At 41.6% G+C, this 22288-nt stretch overlaps 1 protein-coding gene across 1 annotated transcript in view; it reads right to left on the minus strand.

The window, feature by feature from the left end:
• The window catches only part of LOC122817219 (sodium-dependent lysophosphatidylcholine symporter 1-like), a 985499-nt gene that overhangs the window by 739340 nt on the left and 223871 nt on the right, over nucleotides 1-22288 (minus strand). The window contains exon 3 of the mRNA XM_044090437.1: nucleotides 6570-6694. Coding sequence (XP_043946372.1) covers nucleotides 6570-6694 — 125 coding nt within the window. The remainder of the gene's footprint in view (nucleotides 1-6569; nucleotides 6695-22288) is intronic.

The following is a 22288-nucleotide window of genomic DNA, read 5'->3' on the forward strand; positions in this document are numbered from 1 at the left end:
CTTTTTGTAACTGGAAGAAGGACCGGCCATGGGACCAGCAGTTTGCTCAATGGTTAAGCCTAAAATCATACTTCCTTCCTGGGGAAGCTAAGCAGCACAAGCAGATAAAAATAAAAAGTCCTTAGAAGTAATGCTTTCCCTGTTAATGCACAGTAAAAAGCACTTTGATAAACTTTGCCAGCCCTAAAAAGTACATTAAACACAGTTTCTCCAAGAAAATATACTTTTAAACAGTTATAAGCAACTATGAAACTAATAAGAACAAATGAGTGTTTCTGTTTAAAAGTGTAGTTAAGTTGCATGAAAGCAATCAAAAACACATTTTCCTAGCATAAAAGTACCTTCCTTAACAGGAAAGTATTGTACAAACAATAAGGCATTTAAAGTGAAGGTTTAATCTGCCCAGCAATGGAACAGCACAAACTGACTGCTTATCCTCAAAAGTCTGCAGAGGAACACTTTCTTCAGTGGAAGGAAAGCTCTGAAGGGCTTGGTGCCCAAACCTGTCTTTTAATCAGCTCAGCTCGAACTAACAGTTAGGGTTTGTGGAACGTGCCATGACGCTTTGTAAGCTGGTCGGCTGTCATATCATTAGCAGGACATATCCAGTACAGTTTAGAATACTATAGGAGTGATCACTTTGATGAATACCAGACGAGCCTGAAGCCTGATGCAGGCCGTTACAAAAAACAAACGGCCTGACAAGAAGGTAACAAAGCCTTGGACTGTCAGTGCTACAACCTGAATGAAAAAAAAAAATGTTTTGAAGTAAATTTTGTAATAACAACCCCAAAAAACTCTGGTCCTAGCTCCTAACTATAAATTTTTTTCACAGAAAGGAAAACTTTTTTTCACAAAAATTAAACCTTTAAAAGGTACTTTCCCACAGGGAACCCTGACTAAAATGTTTTACCAGTTTAAAGGAAAACACCTTAGAACTAAAAAAAAAAAAAAAAAAAAAAAAAAAAAAAAAAAATATCTGTTTTTTTTCATTCTATCTTTTTGAGTTATTTTAAAATCTCAAAATCACTCTGACTGCATCTTATAGAATTCTAATATGTTTTCTGGAACATGGCTGTCAAATAGAATTGACTTATCAATGTGATCTTATTTTTCTTCAAGTCTTTCTCTTTCCCATAATCCATTTCAAGTCTGCTTTATATGAGTCATGCTAGACATAAGGAAGTAGTGGTGTATCCCCATTCCACTGACATATAATGGGATTAGTGTCACTGTCATCTTATATACTCTCTCTAACAGGACTGCTACTTTTATTTCTTGAATGGCCCTCATTTGTGTGTGTCTCAGCGTTTGTTTTATAGTATACTAAGGAATTATGCATCTGCAACCAGAGCAGTTGTTAAACTGCAGGCCTCTGTTCAAAGTATCTTTTTGTAGTCCAAGATGAATTAACAGCCTCTCCCTCTACACTTTGGTAAATGTGCTGATAATTTACAAGAATTACTAGGCAAAATATTTTCTGACTTTTCTCCAAATATCTTTGATACTACATTCATTCAAGTCATCTTAAAATGTAAAGTAGTATAAACAACATTTAAAGTTTAAAGCTTAGCGTTTCAATACTGTGATGCTGCTTATGTAAATTTGTCAAAAGCGGGTGACAACTGTCTTTGAACTACTGACTGATGAAAGGCATGGCTACATTTTAAGAAGCTGTGAATCAATGTAAGTTCTCTTCCTCTATGCAATAAAGACCATGGAAAACAGTTTCACACGTCTCTGTCTTGTTTACAGCAGCCTGAGCTCCTGACTACAAATTTCTCTGTGTCTGTGGTATGTCATGCAAGTGAGACAAATTCCTCTGCAATTTACGTCAGAATTTAATGTTAAAAAAGTGGGTGGTCTTTCCCTTCCTTTGATAACAAAGTGAGGAAATGAAAGTTTTATGAAGTACAAGCAAGTTTCAGGTACCTACACAGTACTGGAATCATACTGTAGGAAGAAAAGCAACCTAAGACTTGAGTTAAACTGTAGGAGAAGGTGGAGTTCAAGACAAAGATCACTGGCTGACAGTCTGATATAACAAAGGAAGATAATACATAATAGAGGTGTGCAAGACATGGCCACATTTGTCAGGACAAAATCAAGGGTACTGGAGGACTCTAGTAGGATGGTTAACTAATTCTACAACGGAATTAGCATTTATAATGTCAAGGAAAGGTTGTCATGACAAATACTGGCAGTGCAAGCCAGACAGCTGATTGATGGATAACTGAACTCTTCCAGTAGAAAGGTAATGGATTTAATGAGGAATGTTTTAATGTGGATTTCACCTAAACTGTTAAGATAGCTACCATGCTCAGAAGGGGACAGTGTTCTCTATCCAGCTACAAAATATTAATTAATCATGTTTAGTGTGATTTGGACTTACAGTAGTTCACATTTGGTGTCCCAAAGAATCTGTCTTGAAGTGATGACATCCTTAACAAATATTGATACTCCCTAAAAATTGCAGTAGGCCTAAAGATGTGATGGACACTATACCCAGGAACAGAGCGAGAGGCTTCATTGTTTTGAAGCAATGTCTCTAAAACATCACATATATGAAAATATTCAGGTTGCAGAAGAGTTTCAAGTTTGGAAATTATCTTTTTGTTTAGACCCCTAAAGTGGATTATGGCCACTTAAATGATTACAAATTAGAGAATTTACTAGTCTGGAATATCCAACAGATTGATTCTGCCCAAAAACGTCACTAGGGGCAGCAAAATCTTTAGCCAAAAACTGAAAGCTGAGTATGAGAGATACACAGCATTCTTGGCAAAGCAAGAATTTCATCCCAAACTGACACTGGATCCATACAGAATGATACCATAGCCAATTATTAAAACCAATTATCTTGTCTGAATCTTAACAACATTCTGGCTAATTGCATACTACCACTCCTGCCATAGACGACACATGCACATTAAGTAAAATGAATGCAGAGTACTAACAGCACTTGTTACATCCCAAATCCAGGTGCCAGAAAACTGTAACCCTATTCTTATCCAGCCTGGTGAGGGTGGCTGTCCATTTGCCTGACAATACAGTCACCTATAACTGAAACATTAAAGTGTGTAGATGGGGTCTCAGTGAGCTTTAAGGATGTTGGAGTCGGCACCCACTGTAAGTGAGTTTGCAGGATAAAGGTGAGCATGCAGCTGTGTAAACTAATGGCTGAGGTTTCCTAGCCTGTAGCTTGACAGGCTTAGGCGGTGTTCATTTGGTTTAGTGGCGGTGCTTTGTTCTGTGTGTGCTTGTTGTGCTTACCAAATGTGTTATGAGGTAAGAATATGACCACGTTCAGTAAATAATTACATCGCTCATGTATTGAATCACAGTTCGGTAGCAATACAGAGTTGTCAGTAAGCATGAGGCAGTTGCTACATTGCCTTAACATAACTATTTCTAATTCACAAATACAAAAAAATACAAAAGTGACAGAAACAAAAAGATAATCAGTAACAAGCGACACATTTAAATCAAACAGCTTAACACAGTATGCTAATATGGTTTCTACCCAGCTAGTGGCAGTAATGAACAAAAGAAAGCATAGAGCAATGGCACACAGTCACTGTACCGTTTCTTCCTAACAAGCCTAAATGGTGCTGAAGAAATTGAATATGGTAACAGCATTTCCACTGTATAAGTGTGAGCCCAGGAAGGAAATGGGTAATTATACTCTTATTTAATAATCTTTTATCAAAGGGAAAATAACTAAAACGATTCTATGGGAAAAGCTGGTAGAATTTCTGAATGATAATTCTGTTACATACAGCAAGCACAGAGTCATTCCCTAAGAGAGATCCTGACAAACAGACTGGATCCAGTTCTGTGGGTCTCTGTCTCAAAAAGCTGTGGTTCATAAATGTCTGCAAAATAAACTGTGCCAGAAACAAAATAACAGAAAGTTTATAAAGTTGCTGTTCCACTATTTAAGCATTTTTGCTGGGAGGCTTTGCCCCCCCCCCCCAGCATTCCCACATATTTGTTGTTACAATGTGCATTGCTGGGGAGAGATTTGTACCCCCAATACCACAATACTGGGATGGCTGTACCAGGACATTTCTGCTAATTATATACACACTAACGCTGAAATGGTTATACCTTGAAGTGTAGAAAATTCAGCAGAGCCCAGCTTTGGACCTAGCTTTTATTCCCCCACATTTACACCTGTAGTTCTACTACTCTGAGGCCTATTGTTGCGCTCATCAGATATCCAACAGGTACTTGTTCTATGAGACGGTGACCAACAATGTGGAGAAAAAGAACCCCTACAGGTATGACACATCTACATTTCAGTAAGGCCTTTAACACTGTACCTCGTAAGTGAGAGGTGAAACTGAACAGTACGGGGACGGGCCCCTGAATGGTGCGGTACACATCAGAAGGTGATAGTGGAGCACTGTACGGATAAAAGCTGTTATGCACTGAATACCACTGAATTCTGTGCTGAAACCAGTCCAATTTACTATACAATGTCTGGCAATCTTGGGGTTGGTACTTTGCCTATCAGTAATAATTGCAGTAATCCCACAGGAAGTGAGATATTACTACAGAACAGCTGTTAGCACAACTATTTATAACACTGGGAAGACAGACTACAAATGACAACAAATGATGGTACAGTTCCCAGTGATTATGATCAGGGCTGCTGGTAGTAGTGACACAAGTACCTTCTGAGAACAATTGTACTAAACATGATATTTAAATATACATACCATGTTAATACTCTGCCTAGGCTGTCACAGGACTGATACCAGCATGCCCATTGGGGGTGGGAACAGTACAAGTGAGAGAATGCAAAAGAACTTCTTCTTTTGGCTTTTCCCGGTTAGGGGTCTCCACAATGGATCACCTGTCTGCTCATGATTGGCAGTGGAGTTTTACGGTGTCGAGCTGCCAACCCGGCGCCCAACTTTCCACGGAAGGCACACACACGCACGCACTCACGCCTAGGGCCAATTTAGAGTATCCAATCCAGCTACAGCATGTCTTTGGGAGAAAACCGGAGAACCCGGAGGAAACCCACACGACCACAGGGAAGGCATGCAGACTCCGCACAGTAGGCACCCCAGCCGAGGATTGAACCGGAGAACCTCTTGCTGTGAGACAGCAATGCTAACCGCTGCACCACTGCGAATGCAAAAGAACACAGATGCAAAAAACAGGAAACACCCATTTCTGGAATCAAAAAGACAAAGTTATGTGCCACAGATATGATGCAGTATGAATCACAATCCAATAACATATGGTACCATCTTATTTCAAACCAACCTGCAGCTGTAGGTTTGTTTTCCTAGCATGTATATAGATTTATGTCAGATTATCGAGTTTCGAAAACTCAAAATTCATATGGTTGAGACCATATGTGTGAGTTTCTGGAAACTCAAATGTAAAAAAAAAAAAAAAAAAAAAATCAATGTTTTTGCAGGGGGGGGGGGCAAGCTCCCCTGCAACCCCCACAACCCCTATGTGGGGAAAAGGGTAAATTCCTCATTAAACCATGTCCAAGTAGATAGTGGTACAGTGGGAATTAAGAGAAATTACCCCTTTCCCCACTGAAGTGCGATTTTGAAGTTGGTATATATAATTTGCAAGGGATGTGGGAGGCTTGCCCCATGCAAAAACGTAGATTTTTTTTTTTTTTTTTTACATTCCAGTTTTTGGAAAGATGCATATATGGTCTCAAGCATGTGAATTTCAGGTTTCCGAAACTCAATAATATAATGTAATATAGCAATAACCCAAGTCTGGGTGTGGTTAATGCTGGATTTACCCACGGTTGGCGTGGTTTGGTCACGAGGGCGAAGCCCGAGTGGCCAAACAAAGCCAACTGTGGCTAAATCCAGCATTACCCACACCCAGAAGTGGGTTATTGCTATTATACAATGATATTATTTAAGAAAAAAAATAATTACTTTTCTTAAATAATGGCATTGTATAATGCCTCCTTGCTGCCCTTCCACAGCTGTCTGGTATTCTGCAGCAGTTCTGATGTACTGCGCATGCGTATGCCTATGCAGTACATCAGAACTGTGGGCAAAAGCAACGGAGAAAGCAAGATCTCCTTTGCTTTTTACAAACTGTTTTGCTATGTTAAATGGGTTTACCATAGCAAGACAGCTTTAAAAAAGCAACAGAGAATCTCCGTTGCTTTTTAAGGCTGTCTCACTATGTTAATCTCTTTTAACATAGCGAGACAGTTTTGAAAAAAGCAACGGAGAAAGCAAGATCTCCGTTGCTTTTTACAAACTGTTTCACTATGTTAAATGGGTTTGACATAGCGAGACAGCTTTGAAAAAAGCAATAGAGAATCTCCGTTGCTTTTTTTAAAGCTGTCTCGGTATGTTAAACCCATTTAACATAGCGAGACAGTTTTGAAAAAAGCAACGGAGAAAGCAAGATCACTGTTGCTTTTTACAAACTGTCTCGCTATGTTATAGGAGTTTAACATAGCAAGACAGCTTTAAAAAAAGCAACGGAGAATATTAATGGGGGGAGTTGTATAAATCCATATAATCATAGCTCCTCTCATTTCTGCAGAATAAGTTATGCAGTCTTACCATGGTTTGAGTTTGCCACATCGTGTCCTCTTTGTTCTACTGATGAGGTATCCCACAGTTGGATCTGTGAAAGCATCCCAAACTCGTCCAATCAGCATGATCAAAGATGCATAGAAAGCCTCCATCTAATGGCAGTATGGAAAAAAAATACAATTACACTGACTATAGGCCTGATTTTTTAAAAGCTGGACAATCTCTTGTATTAACTTTACACCATATAGTAGATGCTTAAAACTGGTCATTTCTACTAAAAGTGTCAGAATTAAAATTTTAAAAACAGAGTAATCCCAAACTGATGAAAATTCAGATCCTGAAAATAACTCAGTTCATTAACTCTACAGCATCTGTGCAATGTTAGATGCCTTCATGCCTGGCTACATCCTGAAAATCCATCAAGTTTTAATGGTACATCCTAAATAAATATATATAAAGAATAAATGCTACTAAAAAGCATAAAGAATAATATCATTCAGCACAAACGTCTTATTATAATGGAAATATTCAAAACTTTATAAAGTCTTTACAATAATTACACACTGCAAAATGTAAAAAGATTTGTTTTAGATGATTTTTACAAATAAGTTTTTGTGTGCTGGTAATGATGCAGGCTAAACACACAGTATCAGCGGCAGTTCTTTCTCAACCAGAGCCTTTATATGGATATAAGCATTCCACTTCTGGATGTTTACTTTTGTTAAGGTACAGAAAATTAACAATCTCTAATATATAGCCTTGTGGAGGAAAAGCAATCCACAGCCCACTGCTCCCCATCTAACTTATAAACAATTTAGAAATCATAGATTCTTGGGGAAAAGGGATATGGTGTCCTTGAAAGAAATCACAAGTTGTTTGTCTGTGCATGATACATCATAATCTGATAATCCTACTCTTAATGAAATACAATAATCAGTAAAGTACAGTTTTGTACCTACCACAAATGTAGATGCTCGAGTGTTCACACTGCTGCAGTCATCACACTTGGGTTATCCTGCCATCAGGCGGTCCCGCAGTCGGCCAGAGTTCCAAAGTCTTGGTCCGGCATCGGTTGCTGTCACTTCTTCCCTGACGTCAGTGCACCAGGGGTATAAAAGAGGCATCCGACGCCATTTTCTTCAGTTTTTCTTGCCCCAGATGTCAGGTGCCCCCAAGTAGGTAGGCAATACATATCGCTAATAAAACATATAAAAGGAATACCTTCAGTTACAAGCAAATACACCACAAAGGTTGTACAGGATAGAAAGGTATAGGAAAGTTCAGCTAGGTCAGAGGGGATGGAGGGAGGGTAACCTGGACTGCAGCAGTGTGAACACTCGAACATCTACATTTCTGGTAGGTACAAAACTGTACTATGTTCATTGTGTTACACTGCTGAAGTCATCACACTTGGGTTGAATCCCAAAGCTAAGGATGGGCAGTGGAACTGAACAGGGTTTGGAGAAGCTAGTAGGCCCTGCAGAACTGCAGTGGCAAAGCCAGCTCTGGTTTTAGAGTATAGAGGTAAGTGATAGTGCTTGGTGAAGGTGTGCACTGAACTCCAAGTTGCAGCCTCCAAAATATCCTTGGTTGGTACCCCTCTGAGGAAGGCTGTTGATGTTGCTGTAGCCCTGGTGGAATGGGGCCTAATGTTACCAGGTACAGGTTTCCCATGGTGTGTGTAGCAGAAACGGATACAATGTCCTATCCATTTTGAAATGGTCTGTTTTGAGATAGCCTTTCCTTGTGATCCTGCAGCATAGGATACAAAGAGCTGGTCAGATCTTCTGAAAGCCTTAGTTTTATCCAAGTAGTAACGTAATTGTCTGTGAATGTCCAAAGAGTGTAGGAGCCTTTCCCCTTTGTTCTGGGGGTTTGGATAAAAGGCGGGCAAATGAATGGTTTGGTTTAGGGCCACACTGGATACCACCTTTGGCTTAAAGGAAGGGTTAGTTCGTAAAGCGACTCTGTCTTGATGAAAGGCTCCACTGGCATTAGGGCCTGTAGCTCTGAGACTCTTCGTGCTGAAGTTATTGCTAGCAGCAGGGCAGTTTTCCATGACAGAAACTGTAAATCAGCTGCAAAAGCTGGTTCAAATGGCGGTAGTGTAAGTTTTTCCAAAACAAAGTTGAGATCCCAAGTTGGTGTTGGTGCTCTCCGGGGCGGTCTTATGTTCTTAGCCCCTCTGAGGAACTGTCTTAGTAATGGATGTGAAAATATAGGAGGATCCGTGTTGTACTGAGCTGAAATAGCTGAGGCGTGGATCTTAATAGATGAAAAGGAAAGTCTTTTGTGCAACATCTCAGTTAAATATTGTAGAATCTGAGGAATATTTGGGATAAGGGGATTTTGGCCTTTAGCCTGGTTCCAGGCGCAGAATCTTTTCCATTTGTCTGAAAAGGCTTTCCTGGTGCTGGGCCTCCTGGCCTCCAGAATGACATCCATAACAGCTTTAGAGAGAAGTGTTGACTGGTTGTTTAGGTAATTTGCCATGCAGCCAGATTTAAAGTCTTGAGCTGGTTGTGTATAATCTGATTGTTTTGCTGAGTGAGCAGGTGAGCAGGTGGGGAATTTGAGGCAAAATCCATGGTGGGCCTTGAGCCATGTTCCTTAGTATTGGACACCAGTGTTGGCATGGCCAGTCTGGAGCAATGAGTATCATTTGTGGCCTCTCTAATCTGGCCTTCAGCAGCACCTTTGCCAGAAGAGGCAGTGGAGGAAAGGCATACACTGTTAATGTTTTCCAACTGAATGAGAGGGCGTCCACTGTCCAAGCTAGTGTGTGGTATGTCCTTGTGCAAAATTTCCGTAGTTGGTAGTTTTGGGGGAGGCAAACAGATCTATGTCTGGGCTCCCCCATTTTTGAGTTATCATTGCGAATACTTGTGGATCTAGTTTCCACTCGTGAGGATCTATGATGTTTCTGCTTAGATCGTCTGCCGATGTGTTTTTCTTTCCAGGCAGGAATTGTGCTTCTAGTTGAACTTGGTAGGTCAGTGCTGTGTTCCACAAGGTCATAGCTTGCCTGCAGAGGGGGTAGGAATGTGTGCCCCCTTGCTTGTTTATGTACCACATCACTGTGGTGTTGTCCGTCTTTATTAGGAGTTGTCCTGGATGTAGGAGGTCCTTGAAAGCTGTTAGGGCATTTTGTACAGCTAGCATCTCTTTTTGATTGATATGTAGATGTCTTTGATCTGCAGACCATTTGCCCTGAATACACTGTCCTGCCATGTGTGCTCCCCAGGCATAATCCGATGCATCTGTTGTTATAGTTTGCCTGGCTGTGGGTAAGGTAAAAGGCTATTCCTTGTTGAGGTGACATGCCTGAGCCCACCATAGAAACTCCTGTTGAAGGCAGGGAATGAGTGGTATTACTGTTTCCAAGCTGTGGCTGTGTTGAGTCCATATGCTTTTCAGGTACCATTGTAATTTCCTCATATGCAGTTTTGCATATGGTATTAGTAGTATGCAAGATGCCATGAATCCCAGGGCCTGTAGAATTTTTCTTGCAGGGAGTTGGGTCTTTGTTGCCATCATTTTGAAGTATTGAGTCAGTTGTCCTTGCTTGTCTGGCATGAGATAAGCCATCTGGGCCGTTGTATTTAAGCTGGCACCCAGGAATATTATGTCTTGTGAGGGCACTAGTTTTGACTTCTTTTCGTTTACTGTGTACCCTAGTCAATTTAATAGGTTTTTGACAAACGCCAGATGCTTTAAAAGAATGTCCTTGCTTTCTGCTTGAATAAGGCAGTCGTCCAGGTATGGATATATTTGAATTCCTCTTTGTCTGCGGTATGCAATTACTGGTGCCAGGCACTTTGTGAAGACCCTGGGTGCAGTAGATAAGCCAAAGGGCAGTGCAGAGAATTGGTAATGCATTGAACCAGCTATGAATCTGAGGTATCTTCTGCAATTTTGTCTGATAGGGACATGCAGGTATGCCTCTTTGAGGTCCAAAGTAACAAGCCAAGCCTTCTTGCCCAGCATGGGAAGAAGCTGCTGTAGTGTCAACATTTTGAATTTCGGAACATCCAGGTAAGTATTTAGAGTAGAAAGGTCTAGTATGGGTCTCCAGGCTTTGTCCTTTCTGGGGACCAGGAAATGTCTTGAGTTAAATCCTTGTCCTTGTTCCTGTTGTGGCACTTTTTGAACAGCTCTCATGTCCATGAGGGCTGTAATTTGTTTTTGTGCCTCTGCCCATTGATTTGGTTGCAGGTCTGGCATTCCTTTTAGCCTTGGTAGAGTGTGAAAGTGGAACCTGTAACCTTGAGACACAATATTCAGAACCCATTTGTCTTGGGTGATTTTATGCCAATTTTGTGAAAAAAGTGCTAGTTTTCCCCCTAAGAGAGCTGCCAAAAGGTAAGTGCTTGGCATTCGAAGGGGGAAGTCATTGGGACTGTTTCCTATAAGGTTGTGACTTGTCTTCACCTCCTTTTGGGGTTGAAGCACCCCACTGTCGTGGTCTGTAAGAGCCTTGGGGCTGAGATCTGCCTCTTGGGCATCTGTATCTGCCTCTTTGTGGTCTGTCTGACACTGGAAAGGACCACTTCTTTGAAGGCCAATTTCTGCTAAATCGAGGTGGCTGTACCTGTAAGAAATCCTTCACTGTTTGCATAGATTTTGCCTTATCCTCCATTTTCTTTAATACATCTTCTGCCTTAACACCAAATAAAATATCCTGCTGTAAAGGAGCATCCAATAATTTTGCCTTAACATGATCAGGTAAACTTTGTTCTTTTAACCAAGCATGCCTTCGAATCACAGATCCTGTAACTGCTGCTCTACAAGAAGCCTCTAATGAATCAAAACCACATTGCAGAGTATGTTTTCCCACTTGTTCAGCTGCATGCAATAAATCCTGCATTTCCTTATAGTCAGGATGTTCTGAACTTGTAAGCATTTTCTGTTTTAACAGAGACATTAAATATTGTTGGTATTTACGCATGTGAAACTGGCAATTTAAAGCTCTCACTGCTAAAGTTGCAGAAGTGTAAACTTTCTTCCCCCATCTGTCTAATGCTCTAGAATCCCTGTCAGAGGGAACTGGATTTTTAGCTGTGGAAGCCTTTACCCCTTTGGGACCCTGGGAAATAGTTTCTGGGTCAGCAACAGGGTTTTTATAAAGAAATTTGTGAGTGTCAGGGACTCTGTAGTACCTGTCTGGCTTGACTGGAGCAGGGGGCAAGGAATCAGGATTTAAACTGGATTCAGATAACACATCATCCACAATATCTAACACTGGCGGAAAAGCAAGGGGCCTGTGCTGAGGCAGTAAAAGAAAGTCTCTGAGCCTTTTCTTGGATTCTGAGTAATCCTGGCCTTCCCAATGGAAATGCTCCCTCATGGTATGTAAAGTTTCCTCAAAAGAGTAATCCTCAGGAGGAGAGGCTGAAGGAATTGATTCTTCTGCATCAGAGTCATCATAGGGGGGTAAACAGTATCCCTGGTCTGAAGAGGAATCAGAAGAAATGGAAACCTGGTCAGAGGAGTCATAGTCTTTATCCTGCCTAGGCCTTTTATCAGGAGGGGGATGGGAACCCCTGATCAGAGTAATTAAGTCTTCAGCCATTTTGAGCATCTGTTTTTAGGCATGGAGGCCTGTCCAGGTGAATGCTGTATTTGCTTCTTTGTCTTTAATGGAGTTTTAGACTTAGCTGTAGTTTTTATGGTAAGCTGTGAAGGTCTGAAAACACCCTCAGAAGCTGATGTCTGCTCAGCGGCTCCGGATCCATCTGAGGGGTTAGTTTCCGTAGGCCCAACACCTTGAGTTTCCAGAGGCCTAGACATCTCCACGTGGGAGTCGGAGGCGGCCTGTGGCTCTGAGATAGCGGGTGTCAGGGGCTGCGAAAGCACCTCACTGAGAACCGGCGACTGGCCTAGAAGAGGCTTCATCGTCAGTTTTGGGCCTCGGATGCCTGTCCTTATCCTTGCCTTTGCGTTTTTTGTGTATTCCGGTCGTCGGTTGTTCCGACGGCATGGTATAATAAAACCTTCGGCCAAAGTAATGGTGAGCAAAGTCAAACTGACGTTTAATAGTGTGCTTGTTAAATCTAGCACAAAACCGACAACTAGTGACGTTGTGGTCTTGGCCTAGGCATGGAATACAGTAAGAATGAAATTCCTTATGAGGTATTTCCTTCCCACAAGAAATACAATTATTAACTTTTACTGACATCGGTCTGAGGCAAGAAAACGTTTCCCCAACGGGGTACTTAGCTTTATTGAAGACTTTGGTTCTGAAATTCGAATTGAAAATCTCAGGAGTCGGCCGACCGGCACTTGTGAACTGCTTTTGCTTCTGGCACCGCGCGGCAAGAAAGACTGAAGAAAATGGCATCGGCTGCATCTTATATACCCCTGGCGCACTGACGTCAGGGAAGAAGCGACAGCAACTGATGCCGGACTAAGACTTTGGAACTCTGGCCGCCTGCGGGACGGCCTGACGGCAGGATAACCCAAATGTAATGACTGCAGCAGTGAAACACGATGAACATCATATAGGGTACACCACTGCACATCACTTCTTAAACTTGGATGACTAGAACTTCCAAATGTTATTAGTAAAAGTCAGCTTACTATGGCTACTCTTGATTTACAATGCTGATACTTTTTATCTCAGAAATTGTCTCTGTTAAATGAAATATTTTATCTCTAATTAGTATAACCTAAACTTTGACTGTCATTTTTCATTTAGAAATTGTATGTTTAAATGCAATTTTTTACTAGTACTTTTGTACTTACTATAACAAAAAAACTTCGATTGTAATTTTATTTGTAATTATTGTTTTGTTTTTGGAGCTTTTCTCCCCAGGACTCCATTGAAAACGGGTTCTTCTAGGCCCAATGGACTATCCTGGCAAACCAACTGCAAATAAAATAAATACATCTGTCATTCCATCCTTTACTACCCAAACAACTGTCCTGCCCTAATAAACATTATCTCCCCATACTCTGCCAGCAGACAATTACAATCAACTGATAAAAAATTGCTTAACATCTCCAAAGCAAATGATAAGCACGGACCATGAACTTTCTCTAATACCATATCTAAACTTTGGAACACTATCCCAAACACCATACTATCCACTACTAACCATACTCATTTTAAAAAGCTTTTAGGAACCTTTCTCAAAATAAATTGGCTCTGTTCTTGCCAAGCCCCAGGCTGACCCCTGCCACCAAAATCCTAGCTGTTCTTTCTCTATCTTCCACCCCTCTTTAAACTACTGACTTATTTCCTTCTTGGCTACAGAAGGGAATGAATTATACTATGTAAATATGTTCCTATGGTCTAATTCACATCTGTCTTATTAAGGACAACCTCACTAGCTTATACTGTTTTGCTTCCTTGGCTTATATGTAACAAAGATGGAGATGATAAGACCACAGCATAAAACCAATAATTTACTGCGAATAAATAGGAACAAACAGGTACCACCAGTAAGCGCTTTCACATCTAACAGATGCTTCTTCAGTCTTCTTGAAGTCTGAAGAAGCATCTGTTAGATGTGAAAGTGCTTACTGATGGTACCTGTTTGTTCCTATTTATTCGCAATAAATTATTGGTTTTATGCTGTGGTCTTCTCATCTCCATCTTTGTTACATATCTTGGTTGCTGAACTGGTTTTGGAGAAGGTGAAGTTTATCCATAGTGGCTGCATTTGCTGTTTTCTTTGTTTTCCTGTTCTCTTGCTAACCTCTCAACCTTACTATCACATCACATCCTTCTCCCTTCTCAATACATTTTGCTGTAACTGTACGTACTACTATATCTTTGATACATTTGTTTCAATTTTTGTAATACATTAAGTTGTAACTGTACCTACGTCTATATCAGCGATGTATTTTCTCACATTGTTTTGTACTCGTTTTATATTTTTATATTATTTTGTGTGGAGCTTTTCTCCCCGGGCCTCTGCTGAAAACGGGCTCCAGCCTAGCCAGACACTCCCAGTAAACAAATGTTAAATAAAATAAATAAAAAATCTCATCAGGTGGGTGAGCCAACTGGCTCACCAACAGGACCCTCAAGGTCAAAATAGGTGCCTCCACCTCCGATAGCAGACTTATCACTAGTGGTGTTCCCCAGGGATCTGTCCTGTGATCCCTACTGTTTGGGATCTACTTCTCAGAGGTCCCAGCAAAGACAAAAGTCCTGTGGCTGACCAAATTTGCAGATAACTGTTAGTTGGGTGCTGTCATTGACTCCCCAAATGATGTTAACATACTGCAAGAGGGTCTCACAGCAACTAATGACTGATGCCAAAGTCATGGCCTCAAGCTAAATGCAAAAAATGTATCATCATACCATTCGGCAAAAACACGGCCCCTACTGATTACCACATCAATGGCAACCCCCTAAGCACACAACCTGTGGTAACAGACCTGGGTACTCAGGTTGATAACAATCTCACATTTAACCATCATACAGCGGCAGTGGTCAGAAAAGCCTTTTACTTAGTTCATCTCATAAGTAAAGGGATTGCATCCAGAAAAAAGGAGGTTATTACCTCTCTATACTCCTATCTCATTAGACCAATAATTGAGTATAACGCCCCATTTGGTATGTACCTCTCCAAACATCTGTACCAACTGGAAAGGCCACAGAAATACATTACAAAGAGAATCCATGGCCTCCAAAACTTGTCCTATGTGGACAGGCTCAAATCACTGTCATGATACTCGGTATCTTACAATTGCTCAGAGGTGATCTATGTCTCAACCCTTCGGGAAAAATAAGGTTACCCCTAGCTACCATATAGGTGGCAATCCCCTGAACACAGAAGAAGTTATTAGGGACCTGGGAACCCAGGGTGACAGTAGCCTTTCATTCAACACTCATATTGCTAAAGTAGTTAGGAAGACCTTCTACATTGCCCACCTTATCATGAAGGGATTCACATCTAGATCAAGGGAAGTCATAGTCTCCCTATACTCATCACTCATCAGACCAATGATCGAGTACAATGCCCCATTCGGAATGTATCTGACCCGACACTTGCAGCAGCTGGAGAGGCCACAAAAGGATAAAGGGTCTCAAAAATCTGTCATGCTGCCCGACTGAAAGAACTCCAGTTATATTCAGTTGCTTACCGCTTGCTCAGAGGTGACCTATGCCTGACATACAAGGCCATGTCAAACCCAGATTTGATGAACATGCTTCATCTCAAAAAATCTGGATCCCTCAGAGCCACAAGGGCGGGAGACTTAAACCTCGACACGGTTATTAATAGGACGTGCTGGAGGGATAGATTCATCACCCAAAGACTCCCTATGCTGTGGAACAAAATCCCGGTTTATGTGAGGCAGAGCACCTCGCTGGCCTTGTTCAAGAGGAATCTTGACCAATGGATGGGAGATCGCAGATACACCCCAGGGGTTACCTCAGTGTCACTGCTCAACAGAGGCACAGCAAAATAATGGGCATAGTTTCTCCAAACTAAAGGGGTGGCGTAAGCCACAAAACTATGGGCTAGGCTTATAAATGCCCTCGGGCAGATAGCCTAGTATGAACCTATGAACTACAATGCAATCTAGGACCCTGCCCTACTAGAGATGCTCCGTATCCATAAATCTAACTCCTCGTGCATTACCCACTTGAAAGGCCTGAATCTAATATGCAACATCAATGAAACCTGCTGGAGGGACAGGTTTGTCTCCCAGAAGCTGCCCCATCTCTGGAATACACTTCCCATACATGTCAAACAAAGTACCTCGCTGACCCTCTTCAAGCTCAACCATGATGTGTGGATGGGAAAACACAAATTTGTCACAACTAGCAAGCTAAGCAAATCTAATAACGGACACACAAGGTCGATGAATAATCAAGTTTATTACTCCACAAAGCTTTCGGGAAAAGTCACTTCTTCGGTGTGTATGCATTAGTTAAAATCAACAGTCACTTTATACAATTCAAAAATACAACAGCCCAATAGAAAAACACATTCAATCAATCAATTGTGAGGCAGCTAAATTTTTAAAGCCATATAGTGCCTTTGCATATAAAAACTTCACCATATAAAACATACAAAAAACATAAATAAAAGACCATACCTATAAAAAGTATGCATGTAGAAAGCATTCATAAAAGAATGGTTATAAAATCTTTTGCTTCATTATCAGTGCAGACTTAATACTTGTAGCTTATTTAAATGTGTAATCCGTTCATATTCACGAACCGCTGCAGCGTTATTAGGATCACCTCTTCTCTTCCTTTTCATTATTACATCAGTAACCCTGAAAAGAAACGTGTGTTCATCTCCTGCTTCACTAATATGCTTGTAGAAAGCATTTGTATCTACCTTTCTCCTTATTTCTGAGTTATGTTCACTAATACGATCTTTTAGCTTCCTGCTACTTTTGCCTACATAAAAGGCAGGGCATTTCATACATGAGGCCAGACAGATTATGTTTATGGTATTACAGGTAGCAGCATGCCCATTAAATCTAGTCTCTTTTCCTATCAGGTGTTTAAAATATTGTTACTCTCTATGTCTTTGCAACATGTGCAATTTAAACAGGAGAAAGTGCCTTTTTTAGCACTTCCATGTTTCTTGGATGGATTCTTTAAATCTTTATAACTAACATAAATGTTGTTCTAAACTTGGACAATTGTGACATGCAAAGAGGGGTTTATCACCCACCAACTTCTTAATATCAGGCATAGTCATTAAAATGCTCCAGTTCCTTTACACATTGGTTCTTCTATTGTATGCAGTAACATATCTCGTGTTTATTTTCACTTTTCCTATTGGAGGGGCCATCCCTATCTTTACACCATGATGAAAAATAAGGCAAAGTTTCAGTCCTTCTCGTAATTAAAACCTCAATTCTTGTTTAACAAGGCTTCCCCATAGCCTTGTACAGTCTCAACATCTGCCCTTTGACTATACCTCTAAACGGGTCTCCTTCTAATGACCGAAACGCCGATTCGCCGACAGGGAAATAACCGACACGAAACTACCGACAACGCAGTTGACCGACACGCTCGAATCCCGACAGACGGAAGACCGACAAGGGGAATGTGTAAGCGCGACCTGGTAAGTATGCGATAGTGAGGGATTTAGGAGTAGGGAGCGGACAGGTAAGTGTGCAATACTCAGGGATGTAGGGTTAGGGTGTGTGATAGGTGAGTGTGTGGTAGTGTCGGAGTTTGGGGTTCGGGGTGTAAGTGAGTTAGGGTTAGGGTGCAGGTAGGGAGAGTGTGCGGTAGTGTCCGAGCTTGGGATTTGGGGCGTGTAAGTGAGTTAGGGTTAGGGTGCAGGTAGGGATGGTGTGCGGTAGTGTCGGAGCTTGGGGTTTGGGGTGTGTAAGTGAGTTAGGGTTAGGGTGCAGGTAGGAAGAGTGTGCGGTAGTGTCGGAGCTTGGGGTTTGGGGTGTGTAAGTGAGTTAGGGTTAGGGTGCAGGTAGGGAGAGTGTGCGGTAGTGTCGGACCTTAGGGTTAGGGTTTGGGTTAGGGCTAGTGGATATTTGTTGTAGTGTACTGTGTTGTTTACGTGTAGTGTGTCGGTGTTATGGTGTTCGGTGTTTCGCGTTGTCGGGTTTGTGTGTTGTCGGTTTTCTGGCGTCGGTTATTTCCCTGTCGGCGAATCGGCGTTTCGGTCATTAGAAGTAGACCCCTCTAAACATATGGGGTGCATGCATGCTACTACTATGGACGTATCTATTCGCCTGTATGCCTTTTTTATATACCATTGTAGTAAAACTATCATACATTTTCTCTAGTTTTATATCCAGATAATTTATACTGTCAATGGAACAGTTCAGTGAAAATTTTAAGTAACTAGTAGTTTGATTCAAATACTCAATAAATGTCTCTAGCTCCACATTCGTGCCAACCCATAAGAGGAATACATCAACAAAACGCTGGAAGAACAACACTTTACCTTTAAACACTTTGGGACACTGATGTACATATTTATCTTCCCATTCAGCTACAGTAATATTTGCATATGTGTTTGCCACTGATGTCCCCATTGCTACACTCATCTTTTGGTGGTACAGTTGTTCATAAAACATAAATGCATTGCTATTCAGAACCAACTCTAGTAGCTCACATAAAATTTCTACTTTTCTACCATCAAAATTTGTATTTTTACATAGAAAATTCCCTACTGCTTCTATACTAATATCACTGGGGAGCACAGTAAACAAAGATTTAATGTCTAAAGTAGCAAACAAAAATTCCTTTATGGTTTTCATACCACTCATATAAATGGGACAAAAAAATCTTCCATGTCTTTAATATAGCTCTTAATCAGGGGTAGATATACACTAAGAACAGACTGTAGATAGCATGAGATAGGTTCCATTATCCATCCACCCCCGGAGACAATAGGTCTCATTGGGGGGGGGGGGGGTGAGAAAACACAAATTTGTCCCAGGAGTTCCACCTGTGTCCCTCATTGACAGGGGCGACAGGTGCTGACTGAGGTTTCTTACTGGGGATAAACTCTTTGCTAGGCTTGTAACAGCCCCATGGCCATTGGCCTAGTAACCTCCTATGGTAGTAAATATCCTGAATGACTACTGAGCACACGCAGTCATCTTTCCTCAGAACAGACAAGATGGACTATCCTGTGACCATCCAGAAATTTGTCTGCTTATTAAACTAATTTAGATGGCGGAGGTGATTATCTTTTGCATCCAAGAATCTTGTGTGATGGCTAGCCAGGTGTATGGGTGCAGAGATAAGTGCCCCTCTCCTTGACTGCCTCCAGAGTACAGCAGTTAGACAACTATTTAGGAGAGGTGGAAGTGTTTCTCTATGAAGCAACCTCAAAAAAACCCTGCCCCTGGGGTCAGATCCACTGAGGTTATCCCCCCTCCAACTTATAACCAGAAGCATCCTGGGCAAAATTCTATGATTTTTGAAATCGGAGCTTCTTTCTACCCTTCTGGTTCTAGGAAAAAGTCCTTTGGTGTGGAAAAATGTATCCCTATGGAAGACAGTCTTACCGTCTTGCTTGCTCCTGGTGAACATCTCTTTTACCCTGGATATGAAAAGAGTTGACCTATCGAAGGGGGTGTTAATGAAGGACGTCTTGAAACTTTCCATAAAGTTGCTGAGATGAATCCAGGTGTGCCAACAAATAGCAATGCTGTCTGTTGCTCTTGCTGTTATTCCGCCATGTTGGAAAGAGGCACATGGACACTTTAGACATCAATCGTACATCAGATAGCTGGGATTCCACCATTTTCTGGATATCCACTGGCAAATTACCCCAGAGGGACTGGGAAAGTTTCTTAGTCAAATCCCTCTGGAGACAAGTCATGTGTGTCAAGTTCAGTGAGTGAAGTGCACACGTCACTAAAGCACATCCCTGCTTTCCAAATCTGTCCAACATCCTGGACTCCCTGAATTCCCTAGACATAGTATAGCCTTGCTGAGTCTAATTATGGTGGCTGCCAAAACAGCAATTACTAGAAAATGGAAATCAAAATCTAAACCAACTATATTACAAGTAGTGAATATAGTAACAGAGATAAAACAACTGGAATTGGGATCTTTACAAAAGGGATGGAGCAAAGTACACAGAAAAAAATGGGAAACGTGGGAACAACATATACAGAGAAGGAACAAGGTTTAAGAGGCAAGATTTAAATAAGCCATATAACGCTTAACTGACAATGACTGGAAAGATTATAAGTGATGTATAATGTTTGCAACTACAGAAGTTTGAATGGTATCTGTGCTGCATAATGTTTGCACCTGAAGTGGTGTCAATGTTCATAGGTTCATAGGCTGGTACTAGGCTATCGGCCCTAGGGCCTATACAAGCCTAGCCATAACAATTCCCTGGATATTTCTTCCCAAAATATTTACTTCTCTGGATCCCTGTCTAGCAGGGTGACTGACATGATCCCTGGGGTGAATTTCCTATCTCCCATCCAATCATCAAGGTTCCTTTTGAAGATGGCCAAGGAGGCGCTCTGCTTGACATGTATGGGCAGTCTATTCCAGAGTATGGGGAGTCTCTGGGTCAGGAACCTATCCCTCCAGCATGTTTTGTTCATTGTGATGACAAGGTTTAGATCCCTGGAGCATGTGGCTCTGAGGGATTGGGATTTCTTTAAGTGTAGCATGTCCAACAGCTCTGAGTTTGACATGGCCTTGTATGTTAAGCAGGGATCGCCTTTGAATAGGCGATATTCGACAGAGTATAGCTGGAGTTATTTTAGACAGTCAGCATATGGCATCTGCTTTAGGCCTGCGATTCTTTTAGTGAGGTATTTCTGTGGCCTTTCCAGCTGTTGCAGATGTCTTGTGAGGTACATACCAAATGGGGCATTATACTCTATAATGGGTCTAATGAGGGATGAGTACAGTGAGACAATGACCTCCTTTTTTCTGGATGAAAAGCCCTTAGTGATGAGGTGTGCCACGTAGAAGGATTTCCTGACTGTTGTGGCGATGTGGTTATCGAAAGTGAGACCACTGTCCACCTGTGTCCCTAAGTCTCTCATCACACTTTCGATGTTTAGTGTACTGCCACCTATGTGGTAATTCATGGGTACATGTTTTTTTCCAAAGGGGATAACTACACATTTCTTGGCATTAAGCTTGAGCCCATGGTTCTGGCACCAGGTATCCATTTCTGTAAGGTCCTTTTGTAGAATATCCACATCATTTGGGGATTCAATAATGGCTCCCAGTTTGCAGTCATCTGTGAACTTTGTTAGCCAGAGTCCCTTAGTGTTGGCCTGTACTTCAGAGAAGTAGATGCCAAACAAGAGTGGTCCCAGGACTGAACCTTGAGGTACTCCACTTGTCATTTGTCTGGAGCTGGATTTGGAGTCAGCTACTTTTACAGTGTGGGTTCTGTCAGTAAACCAGTTGGCAACCCATCGAGTGACGTAGGGATTTATGACCAGCTTAGTAAGTTTATCTATGATTCCAGAGTGGGGGATGGTGTCGAAGGCCTTGGCAAGGTCCAGATAGGCTGTGTGGACCACCTTACCCTCGTCCACAGCTCTGGAGACTGATTCAAAGAAGTCAATCAGATTCAGGAGACAAGATCGGCCCTTCAGAAATCCAAACTGAGTGGGGTCCAGTGTTTGAAGGTTGCCAATGTCTTTGTTTATAAGTTCCATGATAATACGTTCCATGCCCTTGCAGATCAGGCTTGTCAGACTGATGGGACGGTAGTTCCCGGGATCCAAGGCAGATCCCCACTTGTGGAGTGGGATAACTGGAGCTGTGCGCCACTCAGTGGGCACGAAGCCTGAGGTGAGGCTATGATTAAACATGACACTTAGGTGAGGTGCCAGTTCATGTAGTACACAGCCTGGGATGTCATCTGGTCCCATGGATGCTGTATTCTTAGCTTTGGAGAGTGCGGTTTCTACCTGTGTGGCCGTGATTACCGGAATTTGGCAATCTTTTGGTATTGAGATGGGCCCTTTAGGGGGTGAAAGGGGGGTGAAGTTGGCACTAAATCGATCTGCCAGGATATTGGCAATAACCTTGGGATCAGTATATTTAATGCCATTCTGTTGTAGCTCAGAGCAGATCTCAGCACTGCCGTTTAGATTCTTGACATAACTATAGAATGCCTTGTGGGTGTCTTTGGAATCTTTGGCAATTTTATTTTCGTAACTAGCTTTTGAGGATTTTATGAGGGATCTCAGCTTCTTACTGAGGCTGGTAAGGGAGTTTTTTGCATCCTGGGATTTTCCTCTTTTTTTGCAACAGTTTCTTCCTTCTGTTGTATAGTTTGTTTATAGCAGAGGACCACCAGATT

This window comes from Protopterus annectens, chromosome 12.part0 (assembly GCF_019279795.1).
Source record: "Protopterus annectens isolate FY-2018-M chromosome 12.part0, PAN1.0, whole genome shotgun sequence".
Lineage (NCBI taxonomy): Eukaryota > Metazoa > Chordata > Ceratodontiformes > Protopteridae > Protopterus > Protopterus annectens.